Source organism: Falco naumanni, chromosome 2 (genome assembly GCF_017639655.2).
Source record: "Falco naumanni isolate bFalNau1 chromosome 2, bFalNau1.pat, whole genome shotgun sequence".
Classification (NCBI taxonomy): domain Eukaryota; kingdom Metazoa; phylum Chordata; class Aves; order Falconiformes; family Falconidae; genus Falco; species Falco naumanni.
This window is the reverse complement of record NC_054055.1, coordinates 48,143,950-48,161,090: the sequence shown is the minus strand read 5'-3', so window position 1 is coordinate 48,161,090 and position 17,141 is coordinate 48,143,950. Positions and strand designations below refer to the sequence as shown.

The 17,141-nt window shown below is 35.1% G+C and overlaps 1 protein-coding gene across 7 annotated transcripts in view; it reads left to right on the top strand.

Moving 5' to 3' along the window:
* RBM26 (RNA binding motif protein 26) overlaps window positions 1–15,849 on the top strand; it is a 58,927-nt gene extending 43,078 nt beyond the window's left edge. For all 7 annotated transcript variants that reach the window (XM_040584280.1, XM_040584278.1, XM_040584284.1 and 4 more), the window contains 5 exons: window positions 2,225–2,329; window positions 4,785–4,994; window positions 7,010–7,096; window positions 10,446–10,559; window positions 15,146–15,849. In XM_040584280.1, the coding sequence (XP_040440214.1) occupies window positions 2,225–2,329; window positions 4,785–4,994; window positions 7,010–7,096; window positions 10,446–10,559; window positions 15,146–15,235 (606 nt within the window). In that variant the 3' untranslated portion in view covers window positions 15,236–15,849. The remainder of the gene's footprint in view (window positions 1–2,224; window positions 2,330–4,784; window positions 4,995–7,009; window positions 7,097–10,445; window positions 10,560–15,145) is intronic.
* The last annotated feature ends 1,292 nt before the right edge of the window (window positions 15,850–17,141 follow it).

Genomic DNA, 17,141 nt, shown 5'->3' with positions numbered 1-17,141 from the left:
TGTTGGATGTATTAATGTGTACAGGCTGTTCCCAGAGGCACTGATTTCCCTGAAAAGAAGTGAGATCTTCACCCATGATGCTGTTCTGTAGGCCCTCCCTCATGTATGTGGATTGGTATGTGTGTGCTTGAGGTGGTCCCCCTTCAGCTTGGTTTTGTTGATGTTGAGGTCTCTTCTGCCCATGTCACCCTCTGCTTGGCAACCTGGTCTGCTGCTTCCTTGTGTGATTGTTGTTTTTACTTAGTAAAGCAAGGTGATATGCTAATTTTAATGAAGTTCTTCAACTGGTTTTCCATTGCCTTAGTAATCTGGAAAGTGAGGAAACATTCTAAGCAAACCCGTTTTGTAACGAACAAATCATCTGAACTGTAGAAAAGCAGATGTTATTGATAGCTTTCCTCTCAGGGAGATTGTGCTTTATCTGTGTGCGTTGTTTTGTTAACATCTGAAAGAGAGAAAATCAGTCCCATCTGACCTTTGTGAAAGTGGGGAATTAATGGAGTCTTCTGTTAAAATTTACAATTTTGACAATTTTCTGAAAGGCTTTGCTCCAGGTTCTCTTGCATTTTCTTAGCGTTTAAAACCTGGACAGCTCAGAAGACCTTGCAAACTTGAGGCCCATGTAACTGTGCCATTATCTTTACCTATTTTTGTCATCTTCCAGTTCATGCAGTTTACAAAATACTCTTGCCTCCTGAGTGTAGGAACCTTTGCTGCCTCTTGCTGTATCTTGAAGGAGGTATTTTCTTTTTGAAACCCGGCACAACTCTATAAAAGAGAAATTTTCATTAAAAGCACTAGAAATAAACCTCAAAAGTCTTTACGCCACCAGTGTCACAGGCTGCTTTCTGAGTTCCAACTGGTGGTTATTATTGAACTTCAGAAGTGGATGTTTTGCCTTGTCATTGCAACACAGTGGGATCTGAGAGAAGCACTTTCCAATTTTGAAAACCTTGAAAACCATTATACAGGAGATAATGGATTTTTTTTCTGTGGTTGCTGTAGGTAAGCGGAAAATGGGGCTTAAAGGGGTTCAGGGTGAGGTTGCCAGTTGAATAATCCAGTTTTTTTCTTTTAAAGCTTTCAGGAAAAAACAAAGAAACAAAAAAAAACCCTTCTTTGTCATTGAGTGATGATACTTGGTTTCCAAATGTCACAACTGCAAAATCTTTATCTCTTGACAGCCAGCCTTTGAATACTTGCAGTGGTTCTGAATCAGTGGGTGTAAATGCAAAACTGTTTCACAATCATCTATAATTTTATTCTTCATTTGTGATGTTACTGGAACATTTGGCTGCTGTTTTTTCCATTAAAAAAAAAGGAAAAAAAAAAAAAGCTTTTAGTTTGGAACAGAACTTCAAATAAGGCTTTATGCAAGCATGAAAATTTTTCCTGCACCTGTACATGCACCTCAGTGGTTGCAATGAACATGTCTCAGTTTTGGTTCAGAGACGTGTTTCAGTTTCATACATATTTTTGAACTGGCCAAAAAATTTTTTTAATGTACTGTGTGCTGGAAGACAACTCTGGGTGCATCAGTGACCAACCTTTTGTTAGCAGAGTCTTGTCACTGTGTTTTTTCTACTGTGGTCTGAACAGAACTTGGATAAACTTGGATGCTTTTACTCGATACTGATTAGAGAATGTGTATTCATTTGTAATTGCACTGCTTTTTTTGGTGCGTGTCGGTTTTAATCTCATCATCACTACCATATGCTTTTGCATTTTCTATTTTGTGTATCTGTAGTTCAGAAAAAGTTCCATTGGCCTTGGCTTTGTAGTCTAAAAGGTTTGACATCACCAAACTCAGATCATACTACTACACGTTGAAGTTTTGTCTTGCCAAGAAGACTCCTAAACTTGTACTTGGTTTGTTTTTGAAGGTGAAAGCCTAGCACAGGAAGCAGTATACCTGCGAAGTTATATCTGTGATCTGAATTAATAAACCACAACATGGTTAAGTTTAAAATTCTGCTACAGCTTCTAGGTTTCAAATTTGCTTTCCTTAGAGTTTCTAGGAATCTGTTTTCCAGATAGAGGTGCTGTGTCAGACTTTTATCTTACCTGGAGGCCAGCGCTGGCCAATCATTTAAGTCTCTGTGTATTCCCAAAATAGCCTGCTGATGGGAGTAAAGCAATAGATTCTTGGGTTTTATCAGAAGAATGTTTCCTTGGTAGAGAACATAAACTGTGGAACTAATAATTTACCGTAACAATTTCTTAGATGCAGAAAGAGTTACTAGATACTGAACTGGATTTATACAAGAAGATGCAAGCTGGGGAGGAAGTTACTGAATTAAGACGAAAATATACAGAGCTACAGCTGGAAGTATGTTTGTCTCTTCTTTTTGTAGCAATTAACTTTTAATCAGAAATTTTCATATGTTTATTAGCTTGTGTACTATATCAAACTTTTTTCCAGAGTGCAATATTAAGTTGCATGTAGATGGATACATTAAAAAAATCAGTTGCTGAATTCCACTGAAGTAGAGAAATAGTATTGTCTTTAATTTTGATTGCCAGTCTATTTAAATTCTGTAACTGTGATTTTTTTATAGATTTGTGGTAGTCGTACTTCCTTGAGAGTGTGGAGTGCTTTTAAATTGTTACCTGTAGGTGGTGTTGTGTTTGATACAGAAGGGGTAAAATACACTTCTTGATCTTTTATTCTTAAGTGTTAGCATCCTCCTGAGATTAACCAAAAAGGCTGAAGTGCCAAAAGTAAGATTATTACAGCATTGGTTTGAAGATAAGGAAGACTTACCAAAACCAAATACAGTGTTCCAAGTAGTATTCAATGTATAGAAACATGCTTTTTCTTAAAGTACTTGTGTGTAAAGTAATTGAAAAGGCTGTGCAAGGTTCTTCATACCTCTGTCTTATTTTGAGAAACTGAATGCTGTGGGTGTTATTCTGTGTTACACTGCACTGTCTTGCCTATATGATTGTATAACATCTACTTAATCATATGATAATCTTACCCCTTTTTACTGTTAAGCAGGCTGCTGTGTCACTTAAAACCCTTTTGTCTTTAATGAAGTTTGCTCATGCCTTATGTATAACTACATATGAACACAGTGCACATACATATGGCTAAGTTGCATTAAAATATTACTTTAAAACTAAGTTGTTATGCAGCTTTGGTAATTGTGAAAATAGGTTTGTTAATAAGCCAAGCCAATTGAATAGAGACGATATAAAAGGTTATGTTAGCAATATATATTCTGATGTTGAGTAATATTTCCTAAGTGTACTGAAAGCTTATTTATAAATTGTACATTTTAGAAAATATGTGAATTGACTGATATGTAAAGTAGCAGTAGAAAAGTAAGTACTTGTTCATTACACTGTAGTTGAGTGTGCTAAACTTCTGCCATCTCATTGGGTCTGGAAAAAAAATGTTGCTCTTTCAGGAAGATATGTTTTGCTAGAAAAATGAATATTCTGAAGCCTTTAGCAAATACTGATCAAAGTAGATGCAGAAAAACAGGGTTATTAATAAAGCACACAAGTATGTTTCAAGAAACAGCATGAAATCTATCCCTTGTGTAATTTAAAGGAGAGATACAGATTTTTTTTTCCCTTGGTGTTTGATTCTTCATTATTCTTAAAAATTCTTCACAAAAATTTTTATTCGCACGTTGTCTTTGTGAGTTTAACTCTCACAATATTCATGTGTTGCTTCTGTGGCTCATAACCTGCTGTTCTGCTCTAGGTGACCCTGATTTTACTGTGAGAAAACCTGGACAGTATACAGCTTGATCATTGAGTCAGCATAATCTTTAACTTTTAACCATTTACAAATGTTTTAAAAAAACAAACGCAAACCTGCAGGAATCTCATTACAAAAACTAAAAAGTGAACTATATGCTATTGTAAAATTTCATTAATAAAGCCGTAACAGATTGATCTCTTCACGAGTGATATCACTGGCATGTATTCAAGTAGCACTGTCACTGAGTTGTAAACACTGTAGGGTATGTTAAAAACATTGTTATGGTGATTTCATTTACCATTCATTCCCTACATCAGATCTATTTGGGTTTGAAAATATCATTATTTTTTTTCTTGTTCGAAATGCTGAAATTAAATCCTGGAAAGTGCTTTTTTAAAACATAAAATAACTTTGGCAAATTATTTTTTAAATGGCTGTCAGAGATACTGTTATAGGCCTTTTTTGACTTTTCTTGGAGAGTGCATGCCATTTCTTTAGAAAGGATACACAGGTATTGTGGGAATGGAAATTAGTATGTAGAGCCAAATTTTTAGCAAATACTTTGTTATTGGTGGTGTTCATTAGAACCTCTGTTTCATACCTCACAATTCTGTGGCCAACCGGTGTTACGCTGTATTAATTCTGGTAAGAATAAAAAGTCCTGGATGGACTTTCAGAGACTAATTAAGAGACAAGTATGAAGAGACAAATTAAGTAGTTAATCACATCAAGAAAATTTGTCAGTGAAATTTCAAATGTTGTACTGCAGTTTTTTTCTACCCTGAGGAATTATCCTCCTAGATAAGGGCTCTTTTGATACCTGTTTTTAGTACCTGGTTCTCTTTTCCTATTTCCATCCTATTTTTGATTTGTTAATAATTAACAGTATTAGCTTTTTAGTGTTACTAACATGTTCACCTTTTATTATTTCAAGACCTGTAGCTGCTCTTTCTGAGGCTTGTGTGGGATTGTGTTTTTAGGAGACATTGGAATATGTGTTTGTTAATTTTGTCTGAATATTTAGATTATGAATTTTAATACATCAATGTGTTATGTATAAACATCTTAGGCTGCCAAACGAGGGATTCTTTCTTCAGTTCGTGGTAGAGGGGTTCATGCAAGAGGTCGGGGTGCATCACGTAGCAGAGGTAGAGGAATACGAGGCCGGGGTAGAGGCAGAGGAGTTCCTGTGCATGCAGTTGTGGATCATCGACCTAGGGCATTAGAAATCTCTGCATTTACAGAAAGTGATAGAGAAGATCTTCTTCCTCATTTTGCGGTATGTGGCAATTTCACCTTTTCTGTTCTTTGGATGACGTTCTTCTATTGAATGACTTGTTTTCTATTGATTCAGTTAATCTGGAAATATTATTTAGGAATGAATCTTTAACATGATAACTGTTCATGGAAAAAGAGGATATATCCGAAAAAGGTAAAACAAAGCAGTTAACACTGCTTATTCGACTAGTTGAATAAACCAGCAAGACTAATTGTTTTGGTCTTAAAATGAAAGGAAATTTGGAATATAAAGTAAAGACTTAAAAGTTTTTGTTTGAGGATATATGTGAAATTGTTACAAATATTTATGTAATATATAGGCAAATACAATAAAGTGAGAAATCAAGATAAATTTATAAAAAACTTTACCCTCCACTAAAGGTTAGAATAAAAGGAAATTTGTTTATTTTGTGGAATGAATACTAAAAGTATCTAGTGGCATAAATTGTGTGAATCTTTTTCTGTGTGTGTCCCCACCCCATTGTTTTTTTTCTTCAATATTGAATTGAAGTGATTCTCTGAAAGTAGAAGTCCAAAAGCCAGTAAGTCCAGTAAATTCTACTCCAGTCAGTGAACTTAATAATTCCTGTCTGGCAGCCATGCAAGCAGCTTTTCAAAAGAACAAGAGCCAACAAGGACCTGTGGCTCCTTTTTAAAATTAAAAAAACTGACAACAAAAAACAACCGGAAAAAAAACCACAACAAAAATACCTCCACCATGATACTGTTTTTTTTTAAGGTTTTGTGTTTTCAGGAGTGCTATAAATACATATATATACACACACATACATATATATGTGTATATGTTTTGTTCCCCTTAAATACACCACACCATACCTATATAGGGGAACAAAAAGGGAACCATCATACCAATAAGGGGAGCAAATCTACTTTCTGTAGAGATGTATGATGGACTGAACATTTGACCAATGACTTAACAAATTTTTGTTGTAGAACTAAGAACACAGAACTTCAAAATGAAACTGTACAGTCCACTTGGTCAACCATTGAATGTTTCTGAGTCCAGTTTCAATGATGGAGTATAAGAAAAAACTTGGTTTTGATCTACAACATTACATTGTGATGTAACCTGCATTATGAATATTGCTAAAATAAATTTTGCTGGTCCCCTTTCATGTTTTTCATTTCATTATGTATCTCTTACTGCAAAGGATATAAAAATGAAGACAGAGAATCTGCCACTGTTAAGTTTGCTGTGTAGTGTCAGTTTGTTTCATAAACATAACTTAGTCTTGTTATTCTTTGGTTTTATTGCAGGTAGTATTAAACTTAATATCTTGAAGGAACAAAAATATTAACCGGAAACCTCCCTTAGTAGTGTCATGAAATAAGTTCTATTCACAGTGTTAGTAGTACAACACTGAGAAGAAGTGTTATTTCATTTTACAGGTTGTGCATTTGCTGTTTTAAACTTGCTCCAAATGCCATTGAAGTGCACTGAGCTGTATTTGTTTCTGTGATATGATGTCACAACTCTCTGTACATCAGCAGTGCATTCCATCTGAGTACAAACGTTAAGCACTGCAGCTTACCCTGGTGGCAGCATGAAAGGTAGCAATACCATAGAGACCATTACAGGAATAGATGGGTCAGGTTCTTAAGATGGTGTAATCCAGTTGATTTTGAAACTTTTTCTACAGTCCCTACATCTAACAAATATTTTTGTGGAAGAGTTTCATAATAGACTAATGGAATCATCTCAAGATCCCTTCTTTGATCAAAAGAGAAATATTGAAGCAGAACAACTTTGTTTGTCATAATTTTACGTCATACTTGTATGTTTACAATCAGAAAATCCAGAGACTACAGCACTTTTTTGTTTTAGAAATGCAAGTAAGAAGTAACAGTATTCATTGCAAAGACACATACGCTGATTGGCATTAAGGCTGTGAAAAGTACACTTCTAATGTTACATGACTTTTGAGAGCATTTGTTTTAAGACAGCATTTTTACAGGTGAACTGTTTCTCTAAGCTTTTTCTTAATTTATTAAAAGCAATATGGTGAAATTGAAGATTGCCAGATAGATGACTCTTCTCTCCATGCGGTGATTACTTTTAAAACAAGAGCAGAAGCTGAAGCTGTGAGTATAGTCTTTGTTGAAAATACTTTGCAACATTTAACTACTTTCTAGCTATATGATAATTCTATATTTGATTAAATGTAATATTACCAAGTATTTTAAAGCATTTTAAAAGAAATCTGACACAAAAGTTTAATTCTAGATAAAACAAATCTGGCAGTACTGAAATCCTTAGGAAATGAGGATGCTTCTAGCAAAAAGTACAGGATGTAAGAGAGAAATCAAGAGAAACACTTGGGAATTGTTGGCTGGGTGTCTTGGTTTATCTTTATTTAATTGCCAGTTTTTTTCACGTGAAGATTTGGTACCCTCACAGGCTTCCTGAAACTTCACTGACATCCTGCAGGGTGACCCTGTATATTTCATTTGGGATTAGTTGGATTTACCTTTGCCTGAAAACCTGTGATACTGTAAATGTGATTTGATGTGATGGGATTCTCTTTCCTGGTTTTTTTTTTTCTCTGCTCCCCTTCCTTCTTTTTCCACATATTTTTTTAGGAATCTTTGTTATTATAGAGGTAACTTTTAGAAACTAAAATCCAGAGTTGACTTATGTTGTAATTCAGCAGTCTTACATATGGTTCATTAGGACTTTACATATTTGGTTCAGCAGGTCTCCTGCCTTACTCTGTCCATGGTATAGGCAGTGTGTGAAGCTGTGCAAAATAATGTATTTTCCTGCAAATTATTTTGTTTTCTTTAAATACTTGCATCACTGTTGAGAGTGGTATTCTGAAAATGATAGGGACTCCAGAAAGAATGGTTTCATATTTACAGTATAGTTATGCGGAAAGATTTCATTTTATGTTTACATTTTGCACAAAATTTCTATTTTTTGATAGAGTTAATCTTGTGGAGTTTACTTGAACACAATTTTCATACCTGGCCAGGCACATCCCTTCTTGTACACTTTATCTTGAGATACCAATGACACAATTGACAGAAATACTGATGTTTACAAAGCAAATTGGGCCAATGGGTCCAATAGTTTTGAACACTTACAGTATCATTATGGTTATATATTTTGAGAAACAATTTGATGCATGTGCCAAAGATGCTTTGCGGAAACACAGAAATTTGGTTTGTGAAAGTCTTAGTTATAGCAATGATGAGCACTAACTATACAGATTGTAATTACTCTGTGAGAAAGGAAGTGTAGTTAATGGTACATAGTATGTACTGACTGATAGGGAGAACCAGTAATTGACAGATGTATTGAAGGAACACAGTTCAGTGAACAGAAGTTCTGAGAGAATAAGAAATACCTGCTTGCAGATAAAAGCTGTTGTGATTAGTATACTCACAAGTAGATGGAATTAAGGCTGTCATTTCAGTTTTGGTGCTTCCTGACACCGGGTACCTCCTTTTTCAACTTCATATTCTCTGACGTTGTAGTTTATGTAAGAAATACTCTTTAAGTATTGAGCAGAACTTCTACTTCCCTGAAAATAAAAAAGGTCACCTGGAAAAATAATCTGTTTTTAGAAAACTTATTGAAGTCTTTAATTCTGTCAGGTGGAGTATGATTCACAACAAGGATCTTGACAGCGTTTTACTACAGATAACGGTTTATCAGCAAAATACAGTTTTACTGTTATAACTTACTTGTTTTGCCTAAAAATTGGTATGGAGAATCATTTCAGCCGTAGCTAAATTTCTGTACCCAAAAAGCAGGGAATGGAAGTATTTTGCAGTAACAAACATAGACGTGTAGCGATAGGAAGCACTTGAAAAAGAAGGTAGTGCAGAGCATGAAGAAAGATGTGGGCAGGGGTAAAAGGGAAATAGGTTTGATGGAAAGGTTGAAGTCAACATTATCTGCGTGCGCGCGCCCCCCCTTCCCCCCCCCCCCCATGTAACTGCAATTAAAAATCAGTATGTTTTTCCTCAATCACTCTTAAATAGAATGGGTGGGGTTTTCAAGCTATATTCAAGGTAAAGTTCAGAATATATTCCAGACAGTGAGGGTATGTATTTTAGCTGGGTCAGAATTCGTGATCAGTGTTTTAGATTTCTACATTCTAGATAGCACTGAAACTTTTGTCAGATGACTTTGTGTCTAATAGCACCTTCATTTTAAAATGAAAATTTTATGAAAACTGTTTGATCACATACAATAAAATCTGTATTTTCCTTTAAGATATTCTTATATATTAAATATATTTCCACTGGAATTTTTGTATTTACTACAAAAGCAGACTTTAAGACTGGCAATTGGAGAAAGCTGTAGAAGGTAATCATTAAAAACCTCTGTTGAGGCCAATTGTGAAGTAAATGCAGATAATATTTTACCTTCTTAAATGAAAATAGGCCTAGGCTTTATGACCGTATATGTTCTAGCCTGGAAGGAAGAGGAGGATTCCCTGTTGCAAAATGTTGCATTTTTATGTAGTGGTAATTTCATCCAAAGATTACAAGTTGTTTCTGGACCTAAATGTCACGTATAAGTACTTTTAAAATTCTAGTTGTGTGACATTGTGATGAGACCATGGACAAAAAGCTCCTGAGCTGCATTTTAATAAGCAGGGAATCTTTTAAATTTATCATAAATTTATATGTACAGATTTAAAATTTATACCTGGGGACTTTAATATCACACAATTCATGTTCAGATGTCATTGAACATGTAATTGTTTCTACATTTCACATTATGCTGTGCTTTCAGATTGTACTATAAATCTTTTGTGACCATGACGGTTATTTCGAAATGTTGCTAACGCTGATTTATGCTCATTCATGTTACTTTAATTTGAACATACTATTTCCAAAGCAGCCACTTAATGCAGCTAGTACTTAGAAAGGCATGAATATCCCATAAGTTAAAAATTTTTACATTTCAATTACAACAGCTTTACAGGAAGTGGAACATTTTCCAGGAGGTTAAATTGTAATCACAGAGGGGCTTTTTTCAATTGTTTGGGGTCTTTGTGTTTTTTTTTTTTTAAATATATAAAATAATTTGTATTTGTGGGATAACTTCTTCCAGTAAGTTATGCATTAACAGTTTTGTGTCCATCTTTGAAAGGTGAAGAATCCATCAAGATAACATTAAAAACCAGGAAGATGTTGCTTCAGTATGTTACCCGCATCACCAAATGGTTTATGGTTTTCCAAGCTTATTTTCTTCTGAATATATTTTGATTATTTTCCTGAAAGGATGTGTGAATTCCATGTGCAGTGAATCAGGTTGTTTTGTTTTAACCTATTAACAGTAATTCAACATGATGCTACTTGGATTTTCTTTTGAAAAAAACAGGCGGTTGGTTTATTTCTGGCATTTAAGTATTACTTTAATTAATTTTTCCCCTCACAAAGAAATATATAACTAAAATATTCAAACTTGTTTTAGGCTGCAATTCATGGATCTCGCTTTAAAGGACAAGAGTTAAAGTTGGCATGGAACAAGCCTGTTGCTAGTATGTCAGCTGTTGAAACAGAAGAAGCTGAACCTGATGAAGAGGAAGTAAGCTTGCTTTTTCTTTTTCTTCTTTCATTTTTCTTTTCTAAGATGAAATAACGTAGTTTTTCCAAAAGAAAATGAACTGTTAGTTCATACTTCTGTTTTAGAATCTCACTCATATTTTGACATCAGAAAGTGGATTTATCTATAAATACATTTCTTGTTTTCTAGGCTATTGAAAGCCCAGGTGCTTTGTTTTTCCTTGCAGAAATATTTGATTTCCTGCACAACAAAACGCTCTAGAGGATGTATCTAAAAAATGGAAGGAGTGGGTTTGAACTTGCATGAGAGAGCTTGATGATTTTGTCCAAAACGTGGTTTTGTACCATCTGATTTAGGCATTAATTTCTTAGATGATCAAATTTCAGAATCTGATTTTCCTTTATAGAGAGATATGGCTTGGTACAGGTGAAGGAATAATTTTAGAGCCTTTTCTAACTTCATTCAGACATCTGAAGTACCTCTGCTGAGTGTTAGTCTTCATCATGGTCCATGAAAGATCTTAAAGTCTTGTCCAAATAACCTTAATTGGTTAAGGTAGGAACAGCGGGGCCACATTTCTTGATGCATTTAACTCCTTATACTTAAAAAACTGATGTTGGTGAATTTTGAGAAGTAAATGCCACTTGTGGAAGAAGTCAAGCAGTCTTTTTTTCTAATTCATTTACTGTCAGTTAACTGTATATAAATAATTGTCACAGAATAACTGAAGTAAAAGTACACCTTGACTTACTTGGTCGTAGTATTTTGTCGGTATCTTTTTCCTATGATGTTTTGGCAGACCTACCATAGAACCAGCTTCACAAGATTGTTTTGATATAACCAAATTTTATTAGTATTTTTTACATTATGTAGTATTCACTTTCTAGTTCTTTTTTCTGAAGAAAGTCAGTTTGCGTATTTGTTTTCTGTCTCCAAAAATGCTGATTTCTTTTTAGCATGTCAGCTGAAGACAGGTAGACTACCTCCGCTACCATGTATTTATATTAGGCGTTTGTGCATTCTGACTTATTAAATATTACTTTTCTTGGATACACAAATATCAAGCTTTGTCAGATAGTAATGAGCTGTGAGTGAACAAGAGGATACATTGGGGAATCTTGAGAGCGTCTTAGGTATTTTGTCACTTCAGAGATGTGTTGCCTGTGAAGATCAACAGCAATATTTGTTGCTGCAAGGAGTCTACCTTATTGAGAGGTCTCATTGAGTAATGACTTCACTGAGACTTCTTCATTTTGCATAATGAAGGAAGGGTATGGAGGGATATGCAAACACTTCAACAGAGTAAATTGGGAAGGAAAGTACAGATTCACTGGTAGGTGAACTACAGAGAGATTCATCTTAACTCCACCTAAAGACACTAAGTGTAGGAGGGAGCCTCTGGGGTATAGGTAGTGGGGAAAAGGGAATGAAGATTGTAACAAGTGACATGCGCTGGCTGCCCTGGCAGAGGGAAAGGACAGATTTACAAACTCTAAAAGACCTCAGGCCCAGATGTGTGATGACAGCTTGTCAGCTGAGAAGTTCCTGTGGTAGTGGGATACATCTGTTCTAGGTGATGGTTGTTCTCTTTAAAGGGAGTCATCAAGTATGGAAAGAAAACTCAGGGAAAAGACTGCATGGTGCTAGTTTTTTGTAGTTCATAAGTTGATGAACTCAACTAAAACTTCCCAGATTTTTAAAATCTAAGGGGGAAGTAATGTTTTTTTATAATATTTTATATTGGGTTTAGGTGTCTCTGAACTGTCTCAGCAGTCATTCCTTGGCTAATTATTCATGTGGAAAATGTGTAGGAGTTGATCTTGGATCAAAACCCCTAGCTGATCGTTGCTTTTGTATGCTTGCAGAAATCTTGGCGATAAGAAATGTGTAATACAAAAATGCTGAGTTTACCTATACTTTAGTGTTGCTGGATTCTTACATGGCCCAGTGATTACAGGTTTTTTTGGTTTGGTTTTTTGTGGGGTTTTTTTTTGGTTTTTTGTTTTGTTTTTTGTTTTTTTTTTTTTTTAATTTAGCATGATTGATGTACTTACCTGTGACCCTTGCCCATTTACAAAACAAGCTAAATACATGTAATTCTTTTGTCTTTTTTTCTGTGAGAGATTTGTTTTTTATTTGAATTTTCTACAACTGAATTAGTCCTCCTAACCTTCACCAAATTTCTTCACACGAGGGATTTTTATTCAATAATCCTTGGAAAATTTTGCATTTAAATGCCATTCTTTCTTTCTGTGCACTTTGTATTGCTTCTAGCATTTGGTTAAGGTAGTATTTGAAGTATATTATGATCCCCAGATCCCAGATGGATGAGTTCAAGAACTTCGTGTTCATGAACTGAAGTTCAACCAATTGCATAAAATAAATTTTACACAATTTTATTGTTTAAAGTTTGGGACTTTCTCAGGATTAGATTGGGAGGTGAAGTAGGTTATAGTCAGTGGCCTGAGTTTGTCACACATTCTTTATATATGTAAAATGTCTTCTTGAGTTTCTGCATGCCTAAAATTCATCAAGCCATTTAACTTCTTTTTATAGCAGCTGTTGTAAACACATGAAATAGGTTTCCTTCATTTTTCCATGTCTAAATGACCGTTTTAGTTCAGCTGAGTATTACTGTGTTAAAGAGGGATAGCAGGCTTAAGACTTGAGTGAAACTAGATGTTTGAAAAAAGAGAAAAAGGAGCTAGGTCATTCAGCAGAATGACATTCTTAATAATGAAACAAGGCTCCTAGACTATTTGTCAAAATATCAGGTAGATCTTTTGGACTTCGGTGCTTTAGAAAATCGCTGGTGAGCAGCCACTTAATTACAAAAGCACCTAAGCTTCCTAGATGCCTTGTGCTCTACGACTGGTTGCCTAACAAAAAAGTCGACTCTACTGAGTCTGGGAAGCCTGGGAAGGTGTAAGTAGAGATAAGCTTTTAATCATCAGTGGTTTGCATTTCAGGGACCTGCTGAGTCAGAGATGTGGTGTCTTTGTAGTTGAAAGCCCTTGATAGGTGTTTAGTTTATGAATTTGTCTGGTTTCTTTGGAATCTGAATAGCATCTATAATAACCCACAACAGGGAATGGTACTGTTCAACTATTTCTACCCAGAATAAGTGTCTTTATATTGGACCTGCCAGCTACATGTTTAATTTTGATGTTCCCTTGCTCTTGCATCACAAATAAGACCATTGTTCTCTCTTGACTTTCTGAGACACTCAATACCTATGGACTCCTGTCATACTTGCCCTCAGTTACTTTCTCTCCAGGCCAGAGAATCCAAGCCCCTCTAGTTGTTCCCCTATGTGGAAGTTGTTCCCAGCTTTTTGATCATCCCTACTGCCACTCACCCTTGTGCACCATGGAGTTCTGCATTGTGCACTGCCCGGGATGCCTTCCTTTTTGACAGCACTGTTATGTTTCAGCCTGCTGGACATCTAGACGCCAGGGGAAGAGACTAAGTCCTCGGAAAGCTTCTGTGTTTTACTCTGGCTTAAAGTACCCAGGCATACATTGACAGACAGGTTGGATGTCAATAGAGCTGCTTTTTAAAATGCACTTCATATAGACAAAAGTAATGAAGACGATAGTTTCTCCCTTTTGTAGAAGAGTGTACTGGAAAGAGAGTAGGCTTAGTTCTAGGCTTTCTTCAGTCTAGAGCCTCACATCTCTCCAGGAGGCTCCCTAACTTCATAAATCAATTTCATGCCTCCTGCTGAATTTTGAAATTCTGTAGAAAAACCTACAATTACTGGGACAAGAAGAATACGCAAGCAAGATCATAACTGTTATCTAACACCTGGGAGGTTTTGCTAGGGGAAGACATCTTTGTGGTTTAGTCCATCCTTCAGCTAGCGCAGGAATTGCTGTGATAGGTGCAATAATCAGAAAAGTTCTGGTACAGGGAATAACTTATGTTTACACCCCCTGTGTCTATACGTAGGTGAAAATCAAATCAACTGTTTATCTATCTTTTTTTTAACTTTACCTCCCTGAAGCTGTAACTGTCAACCTGAAATGTTCAGGGTTTTGTGGAGTCTATCAAGTTATTATGTTGTTACTGAAAGGAATTGAAAATAATATATTTTGTCAAAATTTCCGTGAACACCTGTCTTGCTGCCCTGATCTTTTAAATCTTTATATCAGTTTTACCTTTGATTAAGCCGTTAAAATCAAAATATCTCAGATTCAGCCTTTTTGATACTGTGGCACAGATAGATGAAGCTCTTGGATGAATACAGGCATAGTCATTGTGAATGTGCAAAAACATTAATTTTCAGTATAGCACCTTAAGTTTCATGGGAACGTTGCAGCTTGGGCATAAATGCTATGCTGAAGAATCAGAAGAGCTTTTTAGGTATGAGGTGCGTTTGTCCTGGTTATATTGAAGTCCAAAAGAAAGAAAACATGTTTCATTTGCTATTTATCAGTATATGTACCCAATACTTATACATACAGTATGTTTCATGAAAGTGTTGCTGTTTATCAGTTAAAAAATAAGTTTTCTCTTTAATAAATTCCAGATATCGGAGATTTCTGTTTTGTCTTCTGATCTTTAAAATTTTCTGACCTTAACAGTATCACATTTTTGTCTTGAAGTTTCAGGAAGAATCCTTGGTGGATGACTCGCTGCTTCAAGATGATGATGAAGAGGAGGAGGATAATGAATCTCGTTCATGGAGAAGATGATTCAACTCATCAATGACAATGCTAGAACTGCACCTGTGTTGCATTAGTATTACCTAATGTACTTCTGCATCTTTGTATTAAAAGGGGTTTTGTGATGAAGTTGGATTCGGATATAGACTAAAAAGCAGCTGGTCAGTTATACGTTTTGAGAGATTGATGTTTGAGTTACATTTCAGTAAATGATTGCTAAAGACATCATACTAGGAACATATGCAATGTTTTTATTACATAGTTCTACAGAAAGTTACAGAATTCTTTGGGTTCTTTGTAATTTACCGAATTGGTCAAACACAAATGACCAAAAGTTGTTATAACATAGATGATTTTTGTTCTATTCCAGATACGGAATGAAAATTTGCATTTAAAATCTTTGTGAATGTTTTCAGAAATGAATAGATAACAGTACTAAACCGAAGTCTCTGAAGTTATGTATTCATAATATTGCATAGTAGTATGCTTAGGCTTTACTATGTACTAGCCTTTTGTTGGATTTGTGTACGTATTTTACCTATGGGTTTTAATGATAAAGTGTATGACTGCTTTGCATATAAGTCCTTATGACTTTAAGATGTTAAAAAAATAAAGAAATGGAATGGTCTTAAAAAAAAAAAAAAAAGAGGAAAAAAAAAGCAATAACCAAAAAAGCTAAGGCAATGGTCCTTCATAATGAAAAAAAAAAAAAAAAAAGAAAAAAAAAAAAGAAAAAAGACCGTTCCAAATGGCAACCCCCACCCCCATATTCACAAAAGGAGCTCTAATCACTGTCACTTATACTAAAGTTGTATTGAATATAAAAAAATACATCAACATAATGATGTTTCATTTACATTAACACACAGGTATACTCTTGCATAAAAGCCTTTGGATGTTTTCTGAATTTTAAACTGATTTAAGTCAAAAAGTAAATATAATATTTCAACAATAAGGAATTTATTCTGTATCCTTGCAGTCTGCAACTGCAGAAGAAAATTTGATCCCACAAAAATATATGCAGTACTGAAATATAATTTAGAAAAATACATTAGGAGAAGTGGAATGTTTGGTAGGTATTATTCTAAAAAAATTGTGCACACTAATGCACCTTTTTTATTCCTGTGTGTCTATGATCACATTTTTCCTTTTCAAAAGTAACACTTAGCAGAGACTAAGTTAACACTATAGTGTATAATCACTATTTTAAAATGTACATACATGAAATGTATACTTCACAGAAATACTTAATTGGCTCTTTCTAGTGGGGCATTCTGTTATGAGAGGTCTGAAGTTTCTCCTCTTAGGAAGGAGAACTGTGTATTCCTTGGCAGTAAGGGACCTCTCTTACCAGAAAGACTTGGTTTTATTACCGTTTAGTGACGTTTTGCTGGTCTGTTTTCAAAGGAAAATGCATTTATTAAGTATTAGACTTATGGGGTTTATTTTTGGTTTGGTTTGCCACCCCAAACTCATTAATGGCTGCAGCATAAAACCACCATCTCATTCAGCAAATAGACACAGGGGACAGTACTTTAGTTCACGGTATATTTTCTTTAGTCTGTGTTTTTGGTTTTGTTGGGTTTTTTTGTTTTGTTGGGTTTGTTGTTGTTTTTTTTTTGAGGGGGTAGAGGGAAGTGGAGGAGAACTGTTGTGAATTGTGTCCCTGCCCTTTTTTTTTTTTTACATTCCAAAATTGGAATGGAGGAATGTAGAAGTAGTAGTATCCCAGAGAGAAGAGCTCTGGCTGTAGAATTTTTGTTCTGTGCTTTTCAGTTAGAGGGTTTTTTGAGACCTGGATCCTGCCTGGGTTTAGGTTTTTTGTTTGATGTTGGTTGGGTTGTTTTGGTGGCTTTTTTTCTCCCTAGGTCCCTGTATGTATGCATATCTTGTTGCAAAAGTATGCACTTAAAATTTTTTGTATAGTCTTAGTTTC